Below are 18,501 nucleotides of genomic sequence, written 5' to 3' on the forward strand. Positions count from 1 at the left end.
AATTACAAAACTAAAAATTTATTCTGAGCATCTAATTCTGTTTGAAAGTAAATTATTTCCAAATAAATCAAACATAAAATCGAAATAAATTAAAACAAATTTTATTCGGTGTTGAAAGCCACAAGAATTAATTACCAGCAAAGGCTTCCCGTGGTGCCAAGTCTTCTCTATATATAATTTAATTAATTGACGAATAAAATTAGTGGAATATCGAAACAGAAGTATATAAAAGCTATTTGTTAAATTAATTAATTAGATAATAAATGTCATGGAATATATATTTAGATATATATGACTTAAAGTTTATTTGATATTATTTATTATATTTGAGATTATTTTATTTAAACGAATGTGCAGTACGTTATTAAACAAACATACATGTATCCTGTCATTATGATATTGTACATCGGTGTTTATTTGACGTACGCCTGGACAGATGGACTCATATATAAATTAATACTGTCACATGTATTATTGTATAAACAGTTGTTATTAATGTCCATTATTTGCAAGATTTAATACTGTTGTTAAATTAATTCAACGTCATCGTTAATAAAAGGAACTTAAAATTGTTAAATGTGATTTTGTTCACTAAAATATCTGACGATCTTTTCTTACACAGTAAAAAACGAACCGTCAAAGTGTAAAAAAAAGCGTGTGTTAAAATTCTGTGCTGAGTTTTTAACACTTTTGTGTGTGAATTTAACACACAGTAATTATCTTGTTTGAATTCCCGCAATCGATTGATTTTCTAACACAGAAAAATATTTTTGAATATTAAAGTAAGACTTTTTATGTTACTGTGGCATCAACACACAAAATATTAAAAATAGTCTCGACCATCACAAAAAAACTCTCGGAAAATTTGTTGCTTTTAACGCGTGTAACTTTTTTAACACTCACGAAATTTTAAAATAACACACAAATAAGTGTAAAGCGTTCGTTTTACACACGTGTTGATTTTGACGAATCCTTTTTTACTGTGTACATATTTTTTTAATAAATGATCCATGCCAATTTTAAAGCAGGACCTCTTTATTTATCCTTCATTTTAAATCAATGAGATTTCATCTCAATTTACAAAATTAATATAAAATATTTCACTTTTTTATCTGCAGGACATTGTCAGGTTTTTTTTCTATCGTATATATAGGGGAGGGGAGGGGGCAAAACGGGGTACTCAAAATATTCAATTTTCGGGCTCAAATACGTTAAAAAAAATTTTTATTTCTTGTGGGCAAAGTTATCCCTTAAAGAAAATGAAAAAAATTATTGGATATTAAATAAATTTAATGAAATTAAAAGGAAGAAAAAAAATTTTAGTATTTGTCATAAAAGAAAAGTAATTAACATTTTTTAAAAAGTTTAATTGAGAATTTAATTTGTTAATTTTTTAATCATTATTTATTTTTAACTTCAAAGTAAAATATTTTAATTACTTTTAATTTCAAAGAAGATATTTTTAAAAAAACAATTGGGTTAGAAGTACTTTTTGTGGCCACTTTAGGGCAGTTTTGGCTACTTCAAAATTTCAACAAAAGAATATGTCATGTATGCAATGACAATTAATTTTTGTAATTCGTTCAAAGACATTTTTTTGACTGTATAAGAATGAAAATTTTTTTTTCAAACTATTTTATTAATTAAAACAAAATATTAAAGGTCTAAAAATAGAGCACTGGCTACAAATGGTACTTCTTACCCTATATATCTGCTTAGAGTAATACACGCAGAAAATTTTACGGTATTTTTTGCATAAAAAATATATAGAAAAATTACTATGTCATAGTAACATGAGGACAGTATGGAATTATTGTTCAAATTACCGATACTGTAGAAATTTTTAAAATACATCGAACAGAATTTACAAGGTGGATTGTAATTTTGACAAAGCAACAGATTAAATTTATACCAACTGCATAGTAAAATTTATTAGGTTAAATCAGAATATTTAGTATGCAGTTGGTATAAATTTTATTTTTTGCTTTGTCAAAATTACAATGCACCTTGTAAATTCTGTTCGATGTATTTTTTAAATTTTTTAAATTATCTGCGTGTAGACTAAAGAACTATTGAAAGTTAATTAAATTTCAAAATTTTTTGAATTGTGAATATTTTCCAGTTGACTATTGAAATTCATCCAAAGTAATTTTATACCAGAGTTCTTTTATTGAAAATTGATAAAAAAAAAATCAAATTAATTTCCTACTATTTTTTTACCAATAAAAATTTTTTGGAAACACTAAAAAAAATTCAAAATAATGCTCAATTATATTTAAAAAAAAATTTGTTTATAAAATTTGCCCTCTCTCTCCCGTTTGCCCCTTTCTCCCCTATATATAAACTTATAGTTATAAATAAATATAATTTTTTTTGTTCATTCTTATCGTTCTACTCACAAGCATGAAAGGCCATTGGACTTGGCACAAGCTTTGAAGTATAGGTTTTCACTCTTCTCGTGTACCTGAGCACGAAAATGTTAACGCAAATAAACCAAAACGTGGCATTGCGCCGTAAACGTTTTATTTTATCGGTCTCTCTCTTTCGTTACTTTTCCTGTACTGCTATAATACCGAGTGGAATTTTCTGGCTATACTACTGCTAAAAACGTTTACTCTACTACTCATTTATAATCGTATCTCTCGCCTCTTTTTTTTCATTATTATCATTATTATTTTTTTTATGCCGACATTTACGGATGTCTCGTTTAATTTCCTCTCGGTTCTTTTGGCTCAAAAGTCTCTAGATTTTTTTTTTTCACTGTTGTCTGTAACGCATTTTCCGTTGAGATAATTTTCCACTTCTTATGCTTTTCTGCTTGCCATTACTTTGGTTATTTACTATATGAGTTAACATTTGCGAGACATCTTTTTGTTTAAGCGAACTGACACAAGTAACCCCACAAGTTTCGCCATTAAAAAAAAATTTCATTTTCTTTAGAATAAAAAAAAAAAAACACTCAAGAGTACTCAGTTTTTGTACTCTTTTATAAACTTGCAGTGTCACTGTACAGTCGCGCTTCGTTAAATATTTTTTTTAAACCTTTTAAATTCACCACAATTACAAATATATAAAAAAAAAAAAAATTAAACCTAACGGGAGTGTAAAATTGTCCCTTCTCTAATCTAATATTTAAAATTTAAAAATCTCATGAGTACATTTAACTTGATCTCACTAGACCTTTACCCTGTTTGCGTTTTATTATTTCTACGGACATTCACGGCGATCACGTTTAATCCGATTACAATAATACCATTGAGCGTATTTGTCTTCTAATAGTAAGTAATCGTTGAAACAGAACAATCATAATAGTAGTTAACAAAAAAAAAAAAAAAAAAAAAAAAAAAAAAAAAAAAAAAATGAATGAATGTACAAAGAAAAGTAATAGTAGAAAAATTTTAAAAATAAAAAACGATACTCGGAATGCGTCATAAGCTCGTTAAAGTACGCGTAAAAAATAGTAACGATTAATAAGTGAAAATGAACTAAGCCTATTGGATATACTAAAACCCTGTAATCGTTTTACTAAACCTAAATCACGGGATTGTTGCCGCTATGATCATTTTGTGGTTTCCTCGAGTAAAGAAAATCCCATTAAATTTGTGGGGATAAAAAGTAACCACTGAAAAGTCCTTCAGAATAATTAAAAACTCTTTTTATATGGTTTTTTTTTTTTATAAATATATGTGTGGAAGTGCAAAATAATTAACGCGGCAACAATATTTTTACCGAAATTGTATAAATTTAAGAGACAGAGACATTCGGCGGCCTAACACCGACCAAGATTTCGGGTCATCGCCTAATTTATTTATTTACTGTGAAAAATTTGAAGTGAACGCGGCTGAAATGCGGAGTGAATGCGAATTTAATTTAAAAGGAATGCGGAGAATTTTTTTTATTTATTCAATACCGCGGGTAAATTTACTTCGAAGGAAGTTTTACGCTGTGAAAAATTCTGGAGTTTTTAAAATATCACACGCATATACTGAAAAAATTCGCGAAGTGAACGCGGATTAAATCCGCAGTGAATACGGAGGGGATGACTGTGTATTTATTTAATGAAATTCACTCCGAAGGGAGTTTATTTTAATATTAAAACTCTGAATCAAAGTAAATGCGGATGGAAATAAAATCCAGATCACTATGAAAAAACTCCACTGGAAAAACAGACTCCTTATTTACTCCCGATTTTCTAGTGTCAGAAGTAAATAAGGAGTTTGTTTTTTCAGGTGAGTGCTCTGGCTTTTATTTAAATCCGCGTTGACCCCGATTAGGATTTTTAACATTAAATTAAACTCCCCCTCGGAGTGAATTTTACTCCGAAGGGATCAAATAAATAAACAGTCATCCAATTTAATTACGATTTAGCATAAGAAATTTATTTTCTTAAATATAAAATGCTACTGAAGTTAGCCGACGTCTAATAATTTTTGGATTTTTTTTTAAGCAATAAATTATTTAAAAAGAAAATATTTCAAAAAATTGCACCCATAGTGTATTAAATTTTCTACATATGCAAACTTTTATATTCATCTTTTTTTTTCAATTAAGTCGTTGAAACAAAAATTCGAAAATTTTTAACTGTCTGCTAACTTCAGGATCATAATATAAATACATTTCAACATCAAAACTCCACAATCAAAGTGGATAAAGATCAAAATAAAATTAACATTCACTCCGAAATTACTCCGCTGATAAAAAAACTCTATATTGAATGAATTTGAATTAAAAATTAACCTCTGATTTTTTGCAGAATGACCGGGTAATTTATAAAGAAATAATTAAAAGGAGCCTGCGACCAATTGGAAAGTGGAAGTGAAAGAATTAGTAATTTTAAAAATGTAAATGTTTAAAAATATTTAAATTGTAAATCGACAAAATATTTTTCTGTCGAATTTAAAAAACCGTTTCCTGTCCGATGATTTTTGCTGTTATAATAAATCTATTTTTTTAAAAATCATGACTTAGAATTGTAAATAAAATGGACCCACCTTAGCTGCAGGGACTGTAGTGGCATTTAATATTGATATCGATGACCTTCTACCAGGCCAGTGATAGACCGGGGACACTCATTCACATACAAAAATAAAGACGACAAATGTCAGAGATTTAATTTCGATCATTGATAAATAAAAGTTATTTAAAAACGATAGTAAGCTCATTCAAATACGAGCTTGTATCGTTTTGTAAAAATGAAAAAAGTATAAAACATTTGTCGTCTCTTTTCATTCCGCATATTGCAGATGAAAAGTAAATCTCTTTCATGCGTTAAAAATTTATCTTTACTTATTATTTATGGCTTGGTCATGGTATGGCGGCTCTTGGGAGCTATAATTATCACAAATCGAGAAACTAAACTCGATCTTCACGAGTGTACGTACTAACGTATAAAATTATTTTTAAAATTAATTATTTCGTGTTCGATATTGTATAATTAACCCGGTATAATTTAGATATATCGAACTTAAAACTGTGAATAAAAAAATTTTTCACTGAAAAATGTTTATCTGTTCGTGTCTCTGATTTATAAGTCGTAGCCCTTCCCTTGGTTTGCACTCATATCAGGAGAACCCTTGGCAATTTTCTCGAATCTCCGAGTAAAGAGTAAAAAGTGCCTCTTCAGGCACGTCGTGGATGCACCTACCCTCTGGCCACTGGACACAAACTGCAACAGATTTTCATTATTCATTAGAAATTTTTTCGGATCATAAACAGAAATTTTATCGTAAATATTTAAGAAGTCACCCCAAGTGCGCGATCCGAAATGAGGAATTTTAAAATTCGTAAAAATAAAACTACAATGATTTTAATTATTTTTAATTGCTAAGAGTTTTTTGAACACTTTCAATACTAAAAACTATTTTTTATATTCTGTTTAAATTTTTTTTCTGGCGACTGATAGCACGTATAGATATTTCACATTATAATTAATTGATTAATTAGAAATTTTTTTTAAATGTTCGAATGTGCATTCAAATCTAAACGTAAGGATTTTTTTTTCTTAATTTTATAGAGAAAAAAATGTGGATTTTATATTGAAAATTGAATACTTTGATTTGAGACCGCCATTTTGTATGAAAAAATAAAAAATTAAATAGACCTACGTTTAGTTTTCTTTTTATTTCCGATGATTTTTTAAAAAGTTACGCCCCCCGCCAGTCAACAGAATACGCAAAATACTGTTTTTACAAAAATTATTAAGGAATATACAGAGAAAAAAAAAATTATCGACTGAAAGTAAATAAAAAACTTCAATTTTCTCGGATAAAGTAAAAATCTCCTCTGATCAAGAAAAATTCTCTTGGCTCAAGAAAATCTTGACTTGGTTTCGAAAACGTTTGTTTTCAAAAATATTACTTTGACTCAAGACATCTTTTTTCCATGTAAAAAATTTGGTCAAATAACAGAAGACGAAAAACCTCAATATTCTTGTAATTTTCCCAAATTCTTATTTTTGAACCGTACAATTAAGATGACTCCTTAGTAAAAAAAAAATATTTGATAGGGTAGAAGTATCATTCGTGGCCACTGTTCTATTTGGACATTTAATATTTTATTTTAATTAATGAAAAAGTATAAAGTAAAATTTTCAATACAACAGTATGACAAAAGTATTTCTGTAGATATTTGAAAAATTAATTATGTCATTGCGTCTTTTACAAATTAATTTATTTAAATTATTCAAGTGTCCAAAACTGGCCAAAAACGGTACCTCTACTCCCCGCATGAAAATATCATATATGGTAAACATATATTAAAAAATATATGTTACAGATATAAATATATATGTGACAATACATGAAATCTTATACAGAACTATATATAGATTTGGCCGATTTTATTATATTTCCATATATGTTTTCTCTTATATGATTTCGTATATTTCCATATAACTTCAATATATTATTTATATATTTGAAAACTTATAATTTTAATATGTTCAAAAATAAATGTTATTTATATGGAAACAAATAAGAATGTATATATAATTCATCATTATATGGCACGATATATGCACCATGTATTTAACTTTATAAATTTTTGTGTATTTTTCGATATATAGAACCATATAAGTCTTCCCATATATGTAAGAATAAATAAAATCTATTCTTTTCTGTCTTCCTCTCTTTGTTATAAGATTCAAACATTATGTTCAGAATATATATATATATATATATATATATATATATATATATATATATATATATATATGTGTGAGCTGGCTTACAAATTTACATATATAATTATAAATATATGTAATACATATATATGCTAACTTATAAGTTTACATACATGATTATAAATATATATAATACATGTATTAACTCATAAACTTACGTATATAATTAATTATATTAAAACTTACTATATTATATATAAGAAAATATATATCGTTTTTGGCTACTTATATGGTCCCATATCGATTATATATTTTTCCATATATATTTATCATATATGGTATTTTCATGCGGGTCTATATGAAGAATATAAATATTTGAATGTCATATATTTGAGAATTATTAGATTTTGCGGTTGATTGCGAGTAGTTTTGATCCAAGTCACGATAGCCGAGACGAGTTAATTAATAAGGAATTTAATGAAGGTGTTATTATGCTTATGCTCTAATGTAATTGGTATCGAAGTTGAGGGGCGCGTTATCAGAGCGTCGATTAACTTGTTAAATTGGCCAAAACTATGTTATGCACACATACCGATTGGATTGACGAGGCTTAACTGTGAATAGATGACATTTTGATGGTCAGAAAGCTATTTTGATTAATTAATCAACTGCCAAAGATATGAAATCCCAAGAATATATATATATGTAATTTATTGTAATTATTAGGTAATTACTAAAAGCTTGTACTTTAAATAGTATTCGTCGCTAGGGGCTTTTAAAAGACTCGAAATTAATGGCCCGACCATCCAAGAGTTAGAGCGTCCACACAGAAAAGTAAAAAAAAAAACAGATAGAAACAAACCAAGTTAAATTCCCGTAAGAAAATAATGGAAAAGCTTGGGTTGAGTTAAATGCCCGGGACCGGAGGAAATTGATCGCGACTTCATTAGTTAGGAAAGAATAGAGAAAAGTTGATTCTGAATTAAGTTTTACCGTTAAATTTTTTTCTCGGTTCTTTTTTTCTGCAACTTAATTCTTTGTTGCCGAGCTCTATGCAGAAGTAACAGCTATTAATTAACTCTTTTATTATTATTATTATTTTTTTTTCTTTAATAAAACAGTTCAGAAGTTTTTATACTTTTAATTAAATAAATGCTTTTGCAATTAAATAATAATATTCTTGGCATTGATATAATTTTTAAAAAAAATAATTTATGTTTCTAATAACTTTCCGGACTCATTCCGCTGGTATAATATTTTACAGACGCTCTTGAGCACCAATATAATCATAATTCTGAAATTACGTAAGGGTGACTGGTGAATTTATACCCCTGTAAAAACAATCCTGGGAAAATATTTTCACAAGAATATCTCTTGTAAATAATATCTGTCAAAATATTGGTGTAAAAATATTTTCTTTAAAATCATTCAAAGGAAAAAAAAATTTGAAAAACAGTTGACCCTACGGGAAAACCCCAAACTCTCCCGCTGTTTTCGAGCTAAGTCTAGAATTTCTTAGACGGCGATTTTGATCAAAATTAAGGCATCCTTTGGATGTTTAAATGTCTCGGGGATATCGGACAAGTCTTCTGGAAAAATGCCAGCACACGCAGAGAATTTTTGAATAAAAATTACCCATAAAGTTTGGTACTGTAAGAACATCTAGCCAGTAACTTAATTTTTAATATGTTGTTAGTAGAAATTGCACTTCATTGACATATCGAGTAGTATATTTTACAATGTACATGGGAAAAATTTAGATATTTACCACATATCCGCACGGTTTCAAACTTTTTGAGTAATTTTTACTAAAAATTATTCTGCGTGCACAGAAGTGAAGGGAAAATTTTTTTCTCCTCGACGGGCGGAAAGCGTCAACTTTCGTCCCGCTGTGCAAAACGAAGTTGCCGCTTTCCGCCTCCGTCGAGGAGAAAAATAGCATACACTCCTCGGGAAGTAAATAAGAAAGCCTCAGATCACATGTTTGTTGACCTCGGCTTCGCCTCGGCCAACAATTACATGTGATCTGAGACATTTCTTACTTTACTTCCCTCGATGTGTAATATACTATTTTCTCAGCAACGAGCCCTGATTCTAGATATTCTCTAGAATTTCTTAGACATCCCGACCGAAATGACCGAGTTTTGCCCGAACTATCCTATCAGACTTGTCTTCAATAATTTTCAGTCTGATTTTGCCCGCCTCTAGATCAAGAACAGGTTAAAACTTTTATTAAAATTTAAAGACAGACCAATTAGTCCAAATCCAATCTAAGTAGACTAAAATCAGATCAAATTTTTCGACCCGGGTTCACGAGTGTCATATATAATTGTATTAGATAAGTTTCTGTAAGAAATACTCGAAAATTATGCTAATCATTGTCTATAAAAGGCGTATAATGAAGGACTTTCAAATATGATGATAAATTTTTTTACAAGATGATTCAAGATCTAATTGATAACTACTCTCTTTATTTGAATCAGTGAGAAATCCACTGGTTCATTCAGTGAATAAAAAAGTCACTGGTGAATCAGTGAGATTTAAAGTTGCTCACTGGTAAACCAGTGAGTATTGGGTTCACTGATTCAAACCAGTGAAAAATTTAAGTACCTCGAGTGTCCGTTATCAACAGCGACCTATGATTTGTATAACCTGATGTTTGTTTGTTAATGTCGATTGAATTAATTAATACATTTCAAGTTAAATTGTGACCCTATTATTGCATTTTCTATTTTACATAAATTATATTATGTTTTTAATTTAAGCTATCTTCCAAGCCTTGATAATGTTTATAATGTAATCGACCATTATATTTGTAAAATTTCAAAGAAAGTTCGAGTGCAGTTTCTTTTTTCCACATTACTTTGAATAATTTTAATACGGTTAATGTAATGAAAGTTGGATACAGTAAATTTGCGTAAATATCTTTTTAATTTATTCATTTTACGTAAATAATCATGCCCTATATGTATAAGTTGGGTTATGATGAAAGTTATATCCGCACACTGTTGAATCAGTGAAACTCACTGGTGAATCAGTGGAAATTCTCACTGATGAATCAGTGACTTTTATGTCCGCCATTAAAATTCACTGATTTACCAGTGAAGTTCACTGAGTAACCAATGGGATTAAATGGCCGCCAAAACCACTGGTCAAATCAGTGAGTTTTACTAGTAAACCAGTGAGATTTCACTGGCGAACCAGTGGAATTCCACTGATTCAAATTAAGAGAGTAAGTGATTATTTGTAAATTCCACATCTCAGCGAAATTGCGACATTGTCCTTTTTGTCAATGAATGCTATAATTTGTTTCTAATTAATTAACAAAATGTTAATACGGTTATCACAGTTTAAAGTCACTGCATATTTTTAAAAAATAGGGGAAAATTTAAAATCCTTAATTAATAGTTAAAATGATAAAATAAATCAACAACTGACACTAATAGTTATTAAATTGAAACTAGACTTGTTAATACCAATCTATTGCTGTCATGATAAATATCTATCGGGTTGTCAATAGAAAACGATTTAAAATTCTGCGTGCAAACAGAGTATTCGCAGGGTTGATAAAAGTGTCGCGTGCGACTGGAAGTGAGCTTTATCATACTGTAGCACCCCTTCTTCCAGAATTTACGATAAAAGTATCAACAACAACAAAAAGTGACAACTCACCGGGAGGTTTTACTCAACTACGACAAAGCGTAAATAAAATAAAGTGACGAGTTGTCGTTACATTGAACGTTAATCGGCAATTTAACGCTAAGTATACAAGAAAAAAAGTAAATTTAGATGGTCATCGAGCTAAGTGCTCGGTGGTTAAGTTAATGGAAGACATTTTTGTGTTGGCAATCTTAAAGAATAACTTTAATAAAAAAAAAGTGTATAATAAAAAGTAAAAACCGAGACAAAGAAGATAAAGCAGACTATGTGTCTAAGAGGCGATACTGGTACATTAATTTTCCAAGACCGTCTAAAAAGGTCTTTTGCTTCTACTCGTATAAAACCTTAGGGAATTAACCGGAAAACATCTCGAGCTTAAACAAACTCGTATATTGATCGCGTAAACCAGCCCTATGTATATTCACAATAACAAGGCTATAAAAATTCCATAACTGGTATAATTTCGAGAGCAATAGAGCAGAAATAATAAAAAAAAAAGTATGGAAAAGATAAATGTTTATATACTGAAACATCACTTGCTGCAATTTTATTGTATGTTCGTTTTGTTTTCATATTTATCTTTTTTTTAAAATATTTCTGTCTATAAAAGTAAAACGTGAGATGGAATGAAGATAAAAAATAAGATGTAAAAATAAAAGGAAAGAGTTTGAAACCTTTTTAAGATTTATTTCGTCTGCGTTTCCGCATGAAGTGGCAAAATTTTCAGTGGTTAAGGGGTATTTCACGTTCAACGAAATGGCAAATATAATCTCGGTGGTATACATGAGATACTGTGTTGAGAAAAATAAAAGGTTAAGTACAAAAAGTATAAGCAATATATATGTCAGATAGAGAAGACGTTATTTACGTGCTAGCAAGGCTCATTAATGAACGCTGCTGTTGCATAATTTATTTATATCCCAACGACGGAAGGAGGTGATACGTGGCTTGGTGAAAAATTTATAGAAGGTTACTAATAACCTTTTGCTGCTGCCTTTTATATTTAATGAAGATAAAAATAAAAGAATATTATTCTTTATAGTTTTTTATTCATTAGCAAATTTAATTTAATGGGAAAATAAGTTCTTTGCTTAATATTATATCGTCTTACTTCTCGTGCTCGTAAATAAAGGAAATTAAAAATTGAAATTGGTTTTAATTTTTAATAAAATTAAAACCTTTTCGAGTTGGCAGTAAATATGTAATTGAATCTTGAATTAATTAAACCATTCAAGCTTTGAAAATTCGAATGGACAAAATTTTATTTAATTTAAGGAAGTTGGAAATATTTTTGTCGTGTAAATTTATTTTTTAATTGACTTTTAATGGTCACGTCCCGAAACCCGGTAAATTCAAACTTCAAATTTCTGTATTTAGTTGTTCGATTTTTAAACTCAAAATATCTCGATAGCGGTTCGGTTTTTGAAAAAAGTACATGATATGTTTTTTGTAGAGAAATTGAAGCCCTACAAAAAAGGTTTCTGTAAATTTTTCGAAAAACTCAATATTTGCAGAGAAATTTGCAAAAAACCAATTATACTTTTTTATAACTTTCAAATTTCTAATTTTTTTATTATATTTCAACTCAAAGTTAAAATTGATGATAAAAATTAAGACTAGTCTTTGTAAAAATATCGATCAATTTAATTTTTACAATTGACCGAATATGCTGGGGTACTACAGACTCATTGTGACTGTAACTGCTCGTGCCGGAAGTTTGACCGCGTAAATTTAAAAATCTTTCCAATTGATTTTAAATTCTCAAGTATTTTATAAGCCGAAATTATTTTTAAAAAAAATTTGACATTCCATTTTGATTTACCTGAAGATCTAAACGTTTTGCGCATAACGAAAATAAAAAAACAAAATGAAAGTAATAAAAAATCTAATGGATCTAGATTTCTGAAATGTTTTGCACGTCAGCCAAAAATTGCAGGCCACCCCCAACTGCCCTTCAAGTCAGCCCTAAGCAGTCAAATTGCATAAAATTTTTTCACTTCTGTTGCGCGAAAAACCTTCCGATCTTCGGGTACATCTATTTCGCCCAATTTTCCCATAAATTGTAAATTAAAAAAAAAAAATGTAAAATCTATGTTATCAAAATCTTTTATAAAGTACATAAGATGCTTTTCATCAACTGAGAAATAAAAAACGAAAAATGAAAAAGAAAAAAAAAACAGTAAAGAAGAAAAATAAATACTGTGAAAATGGCTCTGGCTCAAGTAAAAATTGCGTCTTAGATCTGAGACGTGATGTTACGTTTGACCAACCACCGAGCATTACTACTGCCTAACGAAACCATCCCTCTACTCTGTACAAGATAGTAAATATATATAGCTATACGTAGTTTAACTTCTTCACCGATGAAATACAACGGAAAGCAAAGAGGCGCGATAAATTTTTCAAGACTTGGCCTTTTAATCCCTACGGTACTTTCCTACATTTTTCTTAAGCTTTATTTTTCTTCATCTTTTTTTCCGACAGTAAAACCTCTTGTTTCAAATAAAAAAAAAAAAATAATCGTAAACATCACTTGAATGGTTACCGAAATAGTTATCGATCATGTTTGAATTTTTTATTTAATTTAATTAATTATTCATTTATGTTCTGCTGACGATGAATAAAATATCTCTAGTAGTGACATAACATACTCAGTGTCATGTAATTCAGGTAATGAATTTTTAATGCCAACAGAAATTACAAGAATATCATTCCGATATATTGGAAATAAAAAAGAAATTTTTTTTTTAAAAGAGAAAATCCGGAAGATAAATATATTTTGAGTGATAAATTTCACGATAGACCGCCGGCGATATGCTACAGTGTAAAAATAAACGGAAAATGACCGGAAGTTTTGTGTCTTCGAATCATATTGACTCTTCTATTTTCCGTAATTTTTTTTTATTATTTTCCGTTTCACCCAATAGATAAAAGATTTGACACAAGATGCTCTTTCTCGATGGATCATAAACGGAAAACTCGTGGGCTAACAACGTTTCGTCATAAAAAAAAGTAAAAAAAAAAAAAAGGATAGCCGAGATGTTGACAAACGAGGTGTCGTTCGAACGCGGGAAACTTTATCGCAGGTTACATCTCTATCCCTTGGGTACTTCCTCACCTCACCCACCCCCGGAGGATTTAAAAGCTCTGTCAGGTTTCGAATTTCAAATGGAGCGATATGCTCGGAATAAAAGATAAGATAAATTTGCGGGAAAAAATACTACCAGTAAAAATGACAAATATAAAATTGTACATTTTATGTTATTTAAATATTCAAATAACTGAGTTAATTGCCTACAAGACTTGAGGGAGATAAGCCACGACGGGATGCTCCGAAAATTTGATAAGAAAAAAAATAATTCGTTTCTGTAAACACTTTTTTTTAACTTTTTTTATGAATTTTTCAGCGTTGGGAAGTAGGGGAGGGGGTAAAATAGATCCTCTAAAATTTTGCCTCGAAATATTTAAGCGCGAAAATTCAAAATTCTGAAAAATTTATTTATTAGCTTTTAAAATAAAATAAAATAATACCCGAATTTTAGTAGATTTTTTAGAGGGTCCATTTTGCCCCAAATTTAAAGATTTTTAATTTTTAAAAGACGCGGAAATTCTCGGTCATAAAGTTTGCAATTTCTAATTTATATTTGACTAAATTTTTAATGAAATTCAGAATTCGTTCCGTTCGAAACGGAGCTGAAATTTTCTTGGTTTATTTTTTTCGTGTAAAAATTCAAACAAGAATAATTCTCTTTGTGCGTAACAATTTCTATAATTTAAGTAAAATAATAATTCATAAAACGAAGTTGGTTTGATTAAAATTTAAAGTTTAAAATGTAATTAACAACAACGTTATTGAAATAAAAAAGTTTATAAATTATTTAAACTGTTAGAGATTAAAATAGCGTGACGGTATTATAATGTCTTAATTTAAGAAAGCGGAAGTGATAATAATTTGTTGAGACGGAGTATGAGCATGAAAGTTGTTAGTTTGTAATATAGTAAGACTGATAGAAGATCTGAGAAAGTGTTTTAAGTTGGGGTGAGTCGATAAGATAAAATGCGGTCGTATGAATTTGATTATAATTAGAGATGTAATTTGGCGCAAGAGACAACGAGACATAATAATAGTGACAGTAATGGCAATAGGAATAAGAATAAATATATAATAATATAAAGTGTGTGTGCTGTGGTTTAGTTAGCTTGTTGAGAAATGCTTGGCAGCAGCAACATGGCGATCGTTATTGTCGCTTGTCGCTACTCAAGACTTATTTATAAACCACATCCCAATCAACCTTGTCATTCGTTATTTTCGATGGCCGTACATACTCTCAGGTCATTACTAACTAATTTTTTTGACTTTTTTTTTTACTAAACAATTATTATTATTATTGTCATTATTAATTGTTATTAAAGGAATGACGACTATTCTGATCTGCTTAATTGACAAAGAATATTTTTGATTCTATTCATTGATTAAATTCCTCTTAATAAAATATAATTATTGTTGCACTGTAAAAAATTCGCGGAGTGAATTCGGATTTAATTTCAATCCGGATTCACTCCGGATTTTTTACAGTGTGTAATTAATATTATTATTGTTATTATTAGTATTAATCATTTTATTATCATTGTTATCATTATTATTGTTATTGTCATTAATAATAGTGTTGTTATTGTCATTAATAATAGTGTTGTTATTATTATTAGTGTTATTGTTTATTATTATTATTATTATTATTATTATTATTATTATTATTATTATTATTATTAATAGTTATTAAAGGAATGACGGCTATTTTGATCTGCTTAATTGACAAAGAATATATTTGATTCTATTCATTAATTAAATTCCTCTTAATAAAATATAATTATTGTTGTTGTCGTTATTGTTCTTAATATTATTATTATTATTATTATTATTATTATTATTATTAATTATCATCATTTTATTAACGTGAATTGAATTAACGATCAGTATTTTTTATATTTGTTTTTCGAGGAATTATGACTTTTCTAATCATTTCATTCTTTCACATGAATGATAACATGTGGATTAATAATTCTAATATCGCATTATTTTATATGCACTCTGCATTATAGATCAATAGAATAGAATGTAAGCAGATCAGAAAATCTGTAATTCCTCTAAAAGCAAATATAAAAAATTCTGATCGTTAATTAAAATAATACAAGGCTATACAAAGATAATAGAATTCATCAAAAGTATGAAAGCAAGTTTGGAATACTTGCTCTAAAAACATTCATATGAAAAATTCGTCATCACTATCTTTAACACCGTTTAAATGGTATAAAGTAGAATGTATTTGCATTAACTTTACTGATGAGCCCAGCAAGTATATTTGGGGCGAAACCGTTTCTATAATAATATTATATTTGATAATGAGATTTTATTCTATTGACGTATTGCAGTGCGCATGTAAAATAATGCGATATTAGAATTAGTAATCCACTCATACGAAATAATATAATTTAAAAAATTCTCTGTCAATTAAGCAAATCAGAAAAGCCGTAATTTCTCTAAAAATATATAGAATAATAATAATAATTATTTTATTATTATTATTATTATTATAAAAAAAAAGTCGAGTAAAAATTCATAATTTATTTTATTTAATTGTTATAAATACTAAAAATATTTTGTTGCATCAACAAAAATATTTTTAAACCTTTTTAATTAAAAATTTAATTAATAGAATGAGAATAGAGGTAGAAAATAAGTTAGTTTAATAATATGACAAAACTTTTTTTTTTCCCAGTGTTGTTCACTGTACATGCAAACACTTTACCACTAAGGAAGTTGTCTCGTTATATTTATTACCCCCTGTTACAGTTGTATAATTTTATGCCGACTTACTAACCATTTCAGAAAATCAATTTTTAAAATTAGAAATTTTTTTTTAAATATAATCTCTTACGGAAGCGATACTTTATTTAGCTCTGAGTTAATAACAATAAAAAAAAAAAAAAGTGACCCAATTGACTTTCAAGTTAATAAATAATGATATAGATATAATTTAAACGATGCTTAATTGATTAATTAAAGTGCTAGTATTTATAAATAAGTGAGAAAGTCAACTGTAATAATAGAAAAAAATTTATTTTTAAATTTAAAAATTGCGCGGATTTCGAAATTTCTGTTTAAGAGTCAGAATTTTTTGAATAATTTTTTAAAAATTTCAACATTAATTTTTTGAGAAAAAGTATGTTTTAAATTAATGTAACTTATGTAAATTATGTAACATACCATAGTACGAAAAATATATGGAGTACCATATATTTTGCAATATACTAGAAAACTTATATAAAAAATTTACATCATACTGTATATTAATAAATATACTACTTTTAATACAATCTATAAATATATAATAAAATATACTAAGATATATATGCTGAACATACATAAAAAAAGTTATATTGATAAATATATAATTAATATATTGTAGCAAAATTTTCGATGGTAAAGCACTCCCTAATGCTTCGCATTATGAGTCGTGCAATATATTTTTTTTCAATATATTATCATATATTAATACGGAAAAAATATAAATATTATTTTATATATTGTGCAATATATCACATTATAATATTCATATATTTTAAAGTATATTTTTTCACATAAAGTTTTTTCATGCGGGTATATATAAGATATGAAGAAATTGAAGATTTTTTACAAATTCATTTTCAAAATTAGGCAATAATGTTCAAACTGATGTCTACTATTGACTCGTAATAAAATATCGTCTTATATTATTCATAAAATAAAAAAAAAATACTTCATTACTACTTTTTTTTCTTGCTAAGAAACGTCGTTTAATTCTTTATTTGATTTCATATTTATAGTAAATTTTAATATATATAGTAACCTAATTTTGGCTAAATTTCAAGATCTATAAATGTTAAAAATTTAATTTTTGTTTTTTTTATGTAACGTAATCACAGCTAATTAATCTATTTATAGATTTTTAAGAAGTTGACCGATAGAGGGGACGTCAATATTTATTTTTAAATTAAAAGAAAAAATATCTGCCGTAATTAAAAATTTTTCTTTCCAAGTGTTAATGACAATTAATGTAAAGTGCATTGAATAAATAAATTAACATAATGTAATTAAAATAATTAAATAATAGTGTAATTAACTGTCACGTTAGTTCAATAATTGGGTGGAGGTGAATTAAACCAACAAGTATAGAATTTCTAGAGTAGTCTGCTCACCTCCCTGACCACACAATTTAGAATTAATTTAAAATTTATATTGCTCATTTGAAATTTCGATTTAATTAAAAGTTTAAAAATTTTTAATTCTCATTCCCAATTAAAGTAATCGCGTCATTAATAGTTTTAAATTTAAATGAAAGATTAAAAAATGGCGTAAAATAAAAAATTTAATATTTTGATACCGGTGACAAGGAACCGGTAATTTAAAATGTATTAAGTAATTTAAGTTTTCTCGGGAATTAATTATTGTTTATTTATAAACAGGAAGAATTATTGAGCTAAGTGAGTTATAAAGTAATTTAACAGATTATTATAAGATAAATGATATTTACGTGGGTAAAGTTTGTGACAAAAGCGAGGACGTAAGTGGAAGTAAAAGATTTAAAACCGGGGACCGAGGACGAAGAAAGACGAAACTCTCTTACTGCACCAGTACAGCTGGCTTAGTAATCTGGATTGAGTAAGCGTTCAAATGCCGACAC

The 18,501-nt window shown here is 27.9% G+C and overlaps 1 protein-coding gene across 10 annotated transcripts in view; it reads right to left on the reverse strand.

Annotated features, from left to right (window-relative positions):
* Positions 1-18,501, reverse strand: part of LOC130664649 (RNA binding protein fox-1 homolog 2) — a 138,654-nt gene that overhangs the window by 41,903 nt on the left and 78,250 nt on the right. For all 10 annotated transcript variants that reach the window (XM_057464671.1, XM_057464672.1, XM_057464667.1 and 7 more), the window contains one exon: positions 5,645-5,665. In XM_057464671.1, the coding sequence (XP_057320654.1) occupies positions 5,645-5,665 (21 nt within the window). The remainder of the gene's footprint in view (positions 1-5,644; positions 5,666-18,501) is intronic.

This window comes from Microplitis mediator, chromosome 3 (genome assembly GCF_029852145.1).
Source record: "Microplitis mediator isolate UGA2020A chromosome 3, iyMicMedi2.1, whole genome shotgun sequence".
Lineage (NCBI taxonomy): Eukaryota > Metazoa > Arthropoda > Insecta > Hymenoptera > Braconidae > Microplitis > Microplitis mediator.